Source organism: Aphelocoma coerulescens, chromosome 5 (genome assembly GCF_041296385.1).
Source record: "Aphelocoma coerulescens isolate FSJ_1873_10779 chromosome 5, UR_Acoe_1.0, whole genome shotgun sequence".
In the NCBI taxonomy this organism is placed as follows: domain Eukaryota; kingdom Metazoa; phylum Chordata; class Aves; order Passeriformes; family Corvidae; genus Aphelocoma; species Aphelocoma coerulescens.
The window spans coordinates 55,747,395-55,760,347 of record NC_091019.1 but is presented as its reverse complement, the minus strand read 5'-3'; the positions used below and the strand labels follow the sequence as shown (position 1 = coordinate 55,760,347).

Here is a 12,953-nt window from a genome sequence, read left to right as displayed (position 1 = left end):
AGGAACAAAGACACATTTAACAGCAAAAGTTAGAAACAGAGGAGCAGCAGAGGCACAGATGGGATGGGATTGTTGAAAATCCCCTTTGATCAGTAACCCTAGGGATGAGCTTGCAGTATTCCTCATCTATTTCTTCTAAAGGATAACAGTTTAAAATGAAGAAAGGGATCACAAATGCTTTACTATATCCCAAGAGGAGCACCAGGAGAGAAGGATGAAAACGGAACGAGCCAAGCCAATTTGCAACTCCTGTTTTCTCTGCTGCAAGCAATGACAAATCACCTACAGTTCCAAAAGCAGAAAACTTGAAAGCACCCCATTTGCAAAAGCAATTAAAAAAAAAATCAACAAACAGAAGGTGTGGTGGATAACCAAGCACCCCGACACAATGAAAACCTGTCACTTGTATGTTATGGACTCTTATGACTAGATAAACCTTAGAAAGGGTAAGGGTATTATGCTTTAGCTTCACACACTTCAAGAAGAGGGAGATTAACATAACTATTAAAAGAAGTTGTTCTGGTGCTTCTCTGGCCATTTATTTTTCTACATTGCTCCTTTCTCTGTATAAACTCAGTACAAGCACTCATACAGCTCCACAGCTAGATCAGATGAGGAAACTGAGGAAACAGGGTTTTTGTCTGCATTAGTTGTTGTGTCCCAGCTGGGTTCTGCTTATGGCCACAATAACTCTTTTGCTACTGCATGGGATCAAAGTAACCAGCTGGGATCAAGACCTCTGCCTTCAGTGACAGTGACAGGTAACACCTGATTAAAATGACCCTGAAACCATGGCCTCCAAAGGTCTTGCCTGAGGACAAGTTACTAACACAGAAATTGTCAGGAGCTCTTGCCATGAGCATAACTCTGAGCAGTGAACAACATTCCACCAGCTGAATACCCAGAAATTGGAGATGTGTACTGGGAGGCAGGACCAAGGCAGCTTGTAGGTGAGAGCATGTGGTGTATCCTTCCCTGCTGCAAAGCTGGAGTTCCACTCTCTAGGTATGCACTGTCATTATGTCCCCAGGGTCATGGTCACACATGAAATTATGTACCCCAAAATCTAGATTTTATTGCTGAATGTTTTCAAATGCATCTCTACTTCAGAAATCACAAATGTGTCTTGTTAAGTAAAAGGCTGTCTCTTCTATATCATGTTTAAATAAAGATACCTTACTAAACAGAAAGAATGCATTGAGAATTCACTTTAATACATGTTTATTGGTGTCCTGCACTTTCAGTGTAGGAGGTTGGAGATGTAATAAAAAAGTTTCAAAATTTATTGATTCAATTTCATTTATATCACTCTAAACAACCAGTGCTTTAGAGTTCAGAGAATTAACATTTACTGTCCATTACAAGCAAAATTTTAATATTACCTTTTTTGAGTCCACTTAGAACTCCTCTTTTAAAATTCTTCAGATACATTCCTCATAGTAAACGATACATTTCAATCTGTGTCACAATCAACATTGATAAGGCCTTCTTAACCATTTTATACCACCTCCACTGTTACTTCATTGCAAAACACAATCTTATTTCATACTATAAATACCCATCCATGCACAAAACACAGGGGCCAGAAGTTACACATTAATATTTCATGTAGGCTTCCAAGTCTTCCTTTACCCTCTGCAGGTTTATGGTACACTTAAAAAGATATCTTTAGACTTGGTCTACTTGGTCTTAAAATACAAATATACAATATCCATAAGCATAAAAAAGTAAAGCTAGATGGCCTTACCATTTGTTATGAACTGCTAAAATCTTATACATGTACAATATAGCATCATGCTGATTAATATACATATTAGTTAAATATATGAACCAATAATGGGGATGTGGCCAAGCTTTATTGTTTTGTTTTCAAAAAGAAATTGTTCATATACAAGTAAAAAGATTTTTAATTTAAACTCATATGGACTACCTGAACCACACAGACATCTGTAAGCCCTGCTGAGAAATTCAGGTCAAACTGGGACAAAGCCTGCTGATTCACTGGAAAAGGAACACAACTCCTCATGGGTGACACCCACGGTGTGCTGTTCCCAAGAGAATGCAAATTCACCAGCATTCACATTTTCAGGTCTAGAACATTAATTTTTGCATCTTACATCGCAGTTTATACTTTTTGTAGCTATTCATCAGCCTCCAGCAGAAACGGTTCAATACCTTGACATTGTCATAGATTTTTCTAAATAAGTAGATATACAGTACAAAGTGTAGATAGTGAAACAAATAAGCACATATATACAGTCTTTGAAAGGCATTTTTGTGACCAGTTTAGCAGTGTTTATAGAAAACATTTAAGATAGTCACATTCTGCTGATACCACTGTATTGCAAACTGTCAAGCCACATTTCTTATATTAATCTTGTACTGCATTGTATATTGTACAACAGAGAACGATCATTCTTAAGGTGTGACACAATGAAAAAAAAATACTAGACTGAGTAAGGTAACCAGCACAGGGCTTAATTTTCCTGAGGTTTGTAAGAATTTTTTAAACAAAAATCACAGTGACCAGGCTAAACTGCAAACATACTGTTAAGTTTTAAATATACAATTTATACATAAGTTCTGTGCATGGTCGACTCAACTGTGTATGTTCATGCAGATGTTTCCTTTAAATGACTCGCCACTGCATAATACTTGTGTCCTTTCCTCCTGTGGAGATGAGATGGGTGTCTTCACAGAGAAAATCTACATTAGTTACATGACTACTATGTCCACCGTACACGTGGCTTGGAGCCTAGAAAACACCATATTAGTGAGAATAGCAGCTGTCATTAAAGCATCTCGTTAGAACATTCATGTGACAATGAAACCAAGGCATCACATCATTCTCCTAAAGTATTTTAATATTAACTTTTAAATTTAATTGCTGTCCCAATCAACCTTAAATAAATGCCTTAGATGTATAAATGCTCCCATTCTTCCTGTTTTAATGTGCTGGGTTTTTTTTTTTGTTCTTAGGAAATCAACATTCAATGCATTTGTGCAAACTACAAGAGTAAATTTTTGGGAAATACCTTACCCTAAACTGTGAGCATGGATATGAGAAGAGATGTACTTTGCCAAAGTCATCTCCTGTTGATAGCAGTTTTCTCCCATGTGATCGACAGACAGCGTTGATATCTGTACCATCTGAACCTTCAGGCCATACACCTGAAACACAGAGGGACTAATTAAAGGGTTTTATAATGGAAATAAAAGTGACAGCCTAAGTTTCTGTTAAAATATTAATAAAGGAGGACTTGTTTAAGGAAAAGAAAAACAAACAAAAAAAAAGAACTGCACCTGAGTCAGAGTGTTTACTTCTATACCAGCTAAAGTCCAGATCCTAATAGGTAATCAAACACATTGAAAAAATGCTTTATTCCCTCTAGTCAGCAAAGTGCTTTTTACTCTGAGAAAAAGCATTCTGGTGAACTACAGTCATGTGTCTGAGCCTGAAAGAATTTTTACATGGTTATGTGGAAAAGTAAGAGTTACTGCTTTTATTTTCCCTTCTGCTTATGTATGAGTTAACACACTTTTTTCACATTACATGGGTTATGTTTTTTAGACTAGAGCATGATCCAAAAGTACTTTCTTTGTATTACTAAAGTCTAAAACCTCTGAAACAAGACATTATATAGTTCAAATTATTATTTATTAATTAAAAGATCCTTTGAAAAGAAACTGAAGAACCTACTATATAGTTTTTAAATGCTTTTGTTCTACTGTAAGTACTTCTCTTCCTTCCCCTCATACTGTACTCTTTGCTGTTCTTGCACAAAGTGGTGTTCTAAAATTAAACTGTAAGGTCAACAGTGCAAAGACCAAATCTGTGCACCACATCTTTAAAGCCTCTGAATACTTGCCTGTAATAAATTGCAATTTTACTAAAATCCTCACGGTTATTGAAATTTCAGGATTTTGTATGCAGGACTGTGGGCTTTTTTCTTTTTGTTATGATTTTCCAATTTCGATTTTATCTAATCCCTACTCAACACAAAGGGCACCAAGCTTTCAGAGACCACTGTCATCTTCAGTCACAACGTGTGTTCTGCCATTATGACTTGGCAAACCCCCTGCCTTGTCTTGGTGCTGTGATTTTCAGTGCCTGTCCTATGTCACCCATCCTCTGCAGTGTGCCCCTGCAGCCCTGCCCACTCGAGTGCACCTTCCTCCTCTGGTGCTGCTGCAGGTGAGGGTGAGAGAGTTGCTACTCCCCTAAGAACTCCTGCAGGCAGGACAGGCACAGCCAGTTCCTCCTTCTTTGGGATACTTTTAACCCCACAGCAGGAATTTGCCATGCACCATGGGAACAGCTATCCTTCAATCACTGTGATTCTTCCCAAATACAGCCTTTGTATTGTTGCACAGCAATTCACTACAAGCAGGTGATTCCATGTCTTTTTAAGGAATTACAAATTTCTGTAAATAAAATACAAAGTGTGATTTGTAGACTGCTCTTAACTTTCCTGATGTGTGTGGAAACACCTCACTGCTAGATCAGTGATAGTAAAAGAGGCCCAAAGAAATGGAAGCTGCAAAGAGAAACGGTAATTGCTACTTGTGGAATTATGGACATGCAGAACAGACAGACACAGAAAAGCTGTTTTAAATATCTGCTTTGGCAAAAAGGAGGCTGTATGAATATCAAATGCTAGCTGAAAAGATGCAGGAGTCTTCCCAAGAGGTCACTATGACAAGCTGGAAATAAATCCTGAAGGAAATGGTTAAAGAAACAAGACTGCCATGTTGAAATGGGGAAAGGATAATAGCAGGGTTTTTCTTTGAATCTTTTGGTTCTTTCAAAATTTATCCCAGTGCCTCACTGTCAGTTTTTGTGAATATGCAAATTGAATCCCCCTTGCTGAAAAAGTAGTCCTTATTTTTTCCCATCCTCTGCAGACACGTAAAAGAGACCATTTTCTTTCTCTCATTTGAAGACTGATGCCATGCTATTTTTTCCTCCTCTTCTCTAAAATTCATTCATTACATCTCTTCTCCCAGAACAATATTTTGATGGATAATTAACTATTCTTGCTAGTCAGAACATTATCTGTTGGTCCAATGTGCAAAAACCAGAAGCAACCATTCCAGCTGCGACTGAAGCAGATACTGATAAATGGATGATTGCTTCACATTTCACATGGCATCCTTTTCATTACACACCCCACTAATGTATGCTGTTGTAGGAAAGGCAGATAATGTGGTTGACTCATGTTCAGTTTGTATGCAAGAGTAATCTGATGTTTCTGTGCAGATCTGCTCTCATCTGTTCTGCATTTGTACAACTGGGCTCTGCCATTCTAGTGTGGAGCCTCCTCTTTGGCTCTATTGAATTGCTTCCTTTTTTCATACCACTCCTCTACTTCTCAAGACAACTTGCTAATCCTGCAGCTTTACACCACCTACAAACTTTACATACTGATTATCGTGCATGCTATTAATAAATATATTTGAACAAACGTAATATTCCATTTACAGTGTTCTAGTTGGTTTTGAACACTAGCAGTCTGAGCTCTGCTTTGTTTCCAATGTTGTCAGGCTTTGTACAGTATCTTAGATTTCTTCTGTTCCTGTCCTTCACCTTGAACACTGTTCTTTTCAAATCTGGGCATGTGCTATGAACTGATACCTTGCTTGTGTATCCAGCAGCACTTGGCTCTTGAAAGAGTTTATAGATCAGTAAGTGTTTTTAAAGTCTTTACTCCTTCACATTTAGGTGTTTGTATCACTAAAATACCCTCCCCTCAAGCTCACTTCTTTACATGCTATTGACTTTCAGTTGAATCATCTCTAAACACTTCCAGACTGACTAATCTGTTCCCATGCTCAAAGACAGGTGTTCAACAGACCAGTGTTCCTTTTTCCCCCTGCATTGGTTTATGCTGATCTGTGGGTGCTATGCATATTTTGTGATTTTTATGTGGTTCTACCAGAGGCAGAAAATATCCCTAGTTTCAGTCAGCCAGTAGCTACTGAAAAATCAATATACTAGAAGCCTTACATCCTGGATGCTGTGATTGCTGCTTCTGTGTCCAGCAGAGCGATCCCAGCAAGCATGTGAAGGCTGTTCTAACTGACTGCTCTGGGGCCCCGAAGTACTGATTGACTTCCAATAAAAATGGACTGGTTTCCAACTCATAATCTATCTGCTTCTTCAATTTATTATTCTAGCCACTCACTTTGCACTTTAGCCTCTCCATATGGGCTCTGAAGGTAGATACATGATCCTGCAGATATTGCATTCATTCTCCAGTTTTTCAGTATTTTGCTTGTTCTCTGTGAGGTGCTGAAAATAAGTACTAATGGTCTCAAGCTGACACTAATCAGTTTTTTTTACAGATATAACAGAGTTCATCAAACTCAGATACTTCGAAAATATCTGACTTATTTCAACTTTCCAAACTACTCCTTCCCTACTGAGAGCAGTAGGCACTAACTGGGTTTGTAATCAAATTGTAGCACATGTTTTATTAAAGAAGTATTTTAAAAAGCATTGGGTTCTGTAACACTTCAGCTTTAGCAGTGTCATCTCTCCTCTCTGCTCAGTAGATTATTTTTCCCATGGTCTGTCTCCAAAAGCTGATCTGTTGTAAGGCATGGGGAAAACCTCTCTCAGGTGTGACATGCCTCTCTCCTCTGACTTTCTACGCACCAAGAGCAGGCCCAGACACCAATAGCACTGTATTTTGCATGAATCTGAATTAACAAGTAAGGAATCCTCACATAAAGTATTTAGCATCTCACAGTATCTGAACCTGTGATGCTAAATGCAAAGACATTGTAGCTCTGTAACTATGTGTCAGGTGTATTCAAACCCCAGAAATATGTTAATATTTCCATAAGGGCCCCCATCCCTTAAATGAAACATATATTATGTCAACATGCAGCCAATCATCCAGGATTGCCTGCTTTTACTAAATCTGTATGCTGTGATATCCAAGTGATATCCAAGCACTGCTTGTCAGTTAAATGACAGAAAATTTGAATGTGTTTTCCCAGCATACTGCTACTGCCATAGCATCTTCAGGCACTGAAAACATGTCCTTTCTGGCTGCCTTCAAACACATCACTGCATCTATTCTACTTGAGACATGGGTGCAAATCTTCCTTGTTTACCACCTACACTAAACCAGACTCTTCTCTGAACTTCTACCATGGCTTCCTATTTTCTCTTGAGGACTCAAGAATTTGAAGCTTCTTGTACTCAATGTTTGTAACCATCTGTCTAGTTCTGCACACATTGTAGAATGAGTACAAAGCTTCAGACTACACTGGGGAAAGTGGATCCTTCAAAGCTGGCAAAAGAGAAGTCCCATGGAAACAAATCATTTGATTTTGTTGTTTTTCTTTTTGAATTCCTTTCACTCAATTTAATTGCTATAGATTGTATCACAATACAGGATAAGTTCTTAATGAGGGAGACTATAATCCATTTTGTGTTTGCACAGTAACTAGAGCAAATGAAACCAGTTCTGGTAAGGGGGTTCAACCCAGTAGCTGCCTAAATACATGAAAATTTCACAGGACTGGTACTCTAAATTAAAAATGATGAGAAGCTGCTCTACTGTGACAGAAAGGGCAGTGTGTGATTTTTTCCTCTCCCACTTATGTTGTAATTTGGTATTTGTACTTGAAGCTAGCAAGACTATTAAATCAGAGTCTTTCTGGATTGAAATAAGAAGACAGATTGTAATAAAAATGGCATAACAGAAGTTCTGTATTTTTCCCTGAATTATGAATAGTCATGTTTCATAAGCAAAAGTTGGCATTCCAAGTGTTTGTTAATAAGAAGAATGGTAAGAGCTTGTAAGAGGAAATATACTTACCAAAAACATGGAATCCTAAAGTACAGGTGTAAGTGGCCCATTCTATGTCTCTAGTTGTTTCAACACTCACAACTTGTTTACAAGCAGAGGGGATCCCTACAAAAGAAAGAAACCCCACATACCAACATTTTTCATTCTCAAATTGTATAGATTTCTGATTACACCAGATGAATTAAAACATATGGTTGATCTTGGCAGTTATATGGTCTCATTTAAATTTTAAATCTGTGTTAGACTGCCTGAACTTTGCACAAAAGGACTAAATATAATTCTTACTCACAGTATAAGATTTCATAGTCTCCTGAATTAGACACGAGATACTGTGAATTAACAGACCAATCCAGATGAGTAATGAAGCTGGAATGACCCTACAAAGGGGAAAAATATTGTATTAACTGCACTAACAGTGTGTCTCAATGTGACAGTATTAATACAGTGCTACAAAATACACTTCAGGTGGTAATACTGAACCAGGAGAAAAAAGGTTACTTACTGAACATTTGCCAATTCTAGTGTATTTTCTTCCATTTTCACTTACACCATATATATAAATACAGTTGTCATGGGAACCTATGGCCAAGAAGTTTCCATCTATAAACACAAAAGTGTACTGCAATTATTCCTGTAAGAAAGAACTTAGGCTAATTTTGAAAAGTTTGTATGCCACAGACAAGAGGAACTGTTCGTAAAAATGAAAACATGAAATTCTATTTATAATTTTCCATATTAATTGCATATTGCATATTGATCTATCTTTCAAGACTACAAAACAGCAATTTTATACAACAATTATTACTGTTAAAAACACATAACATTTCTGGAAGCAGCTATAGTCCATCCGTCCTGATTGCAACGACCTGCAGAGTTAAGTCTTTTCTTTTCTTTTTTTTTTTTCCCTTATTCACAGTGAAACCATATTGAATGCATTGGGGAGGGAGGGAAAAGAAAACCAGAACTTTAGATACCACCCAAAAAGTCCTGCCAATGTTTCATGGCACACTTATTTTCAACTTCAGTATGGCAAGTGGGGAATTATTTTAAAACAAACCAACCCCTAACTTAATAAAAAAATTCAACACCTTTTTTTTCCCCAGTAAATAAATGCTCTCAAACCTGGTGAGTAACGCATTACAGACAGCTGTTCATTTCCATCTGTGTGTACAGTGACCAAGTCTTTTGTTTCTGTGTCAAACACAAACCACCTGTTGTAAACACAGAAAGAGGCCAATAAATCATTCCATAAGGAATTTAAATCTACTGTAATCTTGACCAACTTTTCTTCTGTCAAAATAGCATAAGTTTTATACCAAGAAGAGAAAAACAGCAACTGCTACTCAGTTTGGTCTATTTTTACTTTAACACAAGGATAGTTTCTTTCACATCTTTTTTAAGCATAAAAATGATCAGGCATTGACCCCAATATCAATCTTCAGATTTTAGTTTGTTTTAATATGTCACGCATAAGAATAAAGTAAGCTTTGCTTTTGATGTCCCTTCTCCTTTAATGACCTTCCTTCTATGCTATGCTGATGTTTAAATTGATGCCTGTATTAAATCCTAGAGCAAGGGAAGACACAAGCAAGCATCAGGACCATTATCTTCTGATAGAAGAAAGAGATGAGGTAATTTATTTTAAAGTGAATTAATTTATTATTTTTTCAGTAGTTTAATTTAATTAATTAATTTTACTGAACCAAAAATTAGTTTGTGGAAACATGTAGAAAGGACAAAGGTAAAATTTGCATTTCAATGCTTGAATCAGATTAATAAAGACAAAGAAAAGATTCCTCTCAAATCTTCTCCTTTTGTTTTCCTTTATTTAGTAAATAAAGTACATTCAGTAACGAAAGTCAGTCCTTTATTTAGGACTGACATACAATCTGAAACAAGCTTGCCTCATAACCTACAAGCTTCCTATATGCTCTCAGTGAACTGGAACTGTTTTCATTACTAACAGCCAAGTCTGCCCTCAAGTGACATTAAAGGAGAGGATGAAGTTAGGCAAAGGCAGTCCCTCTTCTGAGAGACAACCACACATAAACCCACCAGCTGCCACTGTTGTGACCAAGGGCTCAACCTCCTGTGCAAAATACTCTCCTGCACCTCAGTTTCCTCTGCCTTGTTTACCCCTCACTCTTCATGCAGAACAAGTCTCTTAATGTGCATTTTTACACTATGTCTAGCACAGTGGAACGTTCACCAAATTTTTTTAAACCCTCTGGTTGTCACTGCATTAGGGATCATGAACCACTTGCTACGTTTTCCAACACACAAAATTCTTCTACGTGATTTCCTCCATGCAGCCCTAAAGGCCTCGGAGGAAATCTCTCCACACTGCAAAGTTAACCCACTATCTCAGACTCCTCAAGCCTCTCATTTGTCCCAGTGGACACAAAGATTTAACACTGAGGTCACTGGTACAGTGACAATATCTCCCTGCCTCCATGCTTGGTCTCACAGCTAACCTAGACTCCCTGCCCTCTCTAAATGTCCTGCTCCCATTGATCTTACGCTGTCACTCTCCCAGGGCAGAAACCATCTCTTTGTTCATGCAACACTCAGCAAACACAGGGTGCTAGCCCAAGCCTAGGGTTTCTAGGCACTAAGGCAATACAAATAAATTTCACTGTGACATTCAATAGAAATCAATAGGAAATGAAGATATGTCCTGCATACATCTGCAAAGCCAGAACATGAACTTGGACATGAGCTGGAAAAATCAGTGTTTGCTGGTGCCCAGAGTGTAGCTCTGCACATCTTACCTTCCAGTCAGCGTCCCTACTGCAACGACAGATGCTGAAGGATGAAAACCTGAAGACTGTGCTGGATCCTAAAATGTTTCAGAAAGAAGCACACTTTTTTACCAGTCCAAGTTATCAAGTTATAACAAAAACATAATTCAATTATCTGCCTCTGGAACATAGTAAAACTCTCTTGTTGATTTTTTGGGGTTTTTTTGTTTGTTTTTTTTTCCTCTTTCAATATAAACTTGAGAGGTAAAAAAAATTAACTAATCGAAATATTATCCAATTAACTTATTTTCCCTCCATACAAGGCCACTGTTATCTTTCCTTTACTGTCTAAAAATAACTTGGCAAGTGATTTCATAACAATAACAACAAATCACAAAGAAGTAAGAGATAAAAATAACTTCTTAAACTAGAGATGACCTCAGAATTAAGCATCAAAGCTGCAGTTTACCTACAGACTAAAGGACAAACAATCCCCTTATCCAACAAAGGTATGTGGCACTTTGCAGGAGGGGTAAAGCCTAACTCCTACACACACCAATACCTTTTTCCAGCACCTGCCAAGCTGCAGCTCAGTGGAGGATTAAGGGTATAAACTGGGTTTCTTATTTTGATATGCAAGCTTAAAACATTTTACTTTGTAAAACTCTAGTGTTTTTCTTGCAATTTAAACATATGCCTAAAAAACAAGGCAAGCATTTTCTTTCTAACACTTGTCCAGTTATGAAGAATGAGGTCCAGAAGTCTTCAGGTTGTAGCAGACAAAACCAATAGAAATAACTTTTTTTTTTTTTCTGATACCATTAAAACATAATTTGAAAATGTAAGCAAAAACCCCAGTTTAGTGATCTATCTCATGGAAATGCTTGTGTCCTTAATTTTCTGTATTTTAAAACAGTATCACATTGTAGCTGTTTTAGTAAACCTGTTGATATTTTTAGTAACTGGTGATTACTAGCCCTAGAGGCTAGGTGGAAAAGACATTCTCATTAATTATAAGCAAGTGACTAATTTAAAAGAATCACTAACTCTAAAGAAAATTTCAGAGAATTGTCGAGATCCAGGATTTCTATGCACAGTTTCTAAAACACTACAGCATTCCAGAAAGGAAAATGTCCTAATTTTTTAAAAGTATGATTTCATAGCAAATGCTAAGATATTTCATTGAATAAACCAGAGGTTCAAACAGTGCATTTAATGTAATTTGTACTCAGAATAGCTACATTAAGAAGCTTTTACACTGATCTCTATGACAAAAATAGGTTAACATGAAATGATTTTTTCCCTCAATGTTAGTATTTTAAGATATTTTTAATCAATAATTTTAAGAAAAAAACAAAATGACTAGAGAATTTCTATAACAGGAGAGCTGTATTTAATAAATTTATACCTCTATAATCTTGTTCCAGATAGGATGGTGAGTGGTTGCATCCCAGAGTGTAATGTGTTTGTCGTGTCCACATGTGAAGAACTGAGGCTTAGAGGAATGGACTGCAAGTCCCCAAAGCTCATCGGTGTGACCCTACACAAGCAGAGATGTTTTTTGACAAGAAGGACAGGCCATCAAACTAAACAAGTTTAAACAGTATTAAAATGACCAAACTACATATTAAGACATTTCAAAAATATGTTAGCTCTAGGTAGATACATATTTATAATGATTCTTATTGATGAAAGTACTGTAATAATAAATCAAATAGATGCATATTTATGCAACTTAACTTTAAGCAGTATCTTTACTGCTCTTACATACTTAGAAGTGTTCTCATAAGAAAACACAGCTTACCTGGGTAATTGGGAAAAAATTTCCTGAAAGTGTGCCCTGTAGGACGAAGTTTCTGGTTGTTCCTATCAATACAACGTCCCCTTTTCCCTCTGCTACTGTTCTTATTGGACCAAACTGCTCAGGAATCTGTGGTCATAACAGACAAAAGGATAGATAAGTCAGACAATTTGTCAAGTATTGCCATTTTTAAAGACACATGGCCTAGCAAATGTGTTTTTAATAGCTATTGCACAGAGAAAAAATGAAACACATTAATACATGTACCTGTTTTGCAAAACTTTATAACAACTTGCATCAACTCAGTAACTTCTGTAACACTGCAAGACAAGACATCCTTACCTACAGAATACTCAGATAAACCAAGTATTTCAAGAAACACAAAAGGTTCCTTCATGCTACGTTAATTCAATAGAATTTAATTGCAGCTGTGATATCAGACTAAACATTTCTACTCAGAGTATTTTCTTGCAATGAATGTTTCTTTAATTGCAGCCTAGGTTCTGAAAGAGCCAGTGCAAATCTCCAAAATAAAGTTCAAGGGAAGATATAAAATAACAAGGAATACCAACAAATAAGAGAAAAAGA

The 12,953-nt window shown here is 36.9% G+C and overlaps 1 protein-coding gene across 12 annotated transcripts in view; it reads right to left on the bottom strand.

The window, feature by feature from the left end:
* Positions 1-1,204: 1,204 nt before the first annotated feature.
* EML1 (EMAP like 1) overlaps positions 1,205-12,953 on the bottom strand; it is a 125,035-nt gene continuing 113,286 nt past the window's right edge. For all 12 annotated transcript variants that reach the window (XM_069018238.1, XM_069018247.1, XM_069018236.1 and 9 more), the window contains 9 exons: positions 12,369-12,494; positions 11,973-12,104; positions 10,595-10,662; positions 8,946-9,034; positions 8,326-8,423; positions 8,113-8,200; positions 7,833-7,928; positions 3,041-3,171; positions 1,205-2,755 (listed from right to left, as the gene is read on the bottom strand). In XM_069018238.1, the coding sequence (XP_068874339.1) occupies positions 2,630-2,755; positions 3,041-3,171; positions 7,833-7,928; positions 8,113-8,200; positions 8,326-8,423; positions 8,946-9,034; positions 10,595-10,662; positions 11,973-12,104; positions 12,369-12,494 (954 nt within the window). In that variant the 3' untranslated portion in view covers positions 1,205-2,629. The remainder of the gene's footprint in view (positions 2,756-3,040; positions 3,172-7,832; positions 7,929-8,112; positions 8,201-8,325; positions 8,424-8,945; positions 9,035-10,594; positions 10,663-11,972; positions 12,105-12,368; positions 12,495-12,953) is intronic.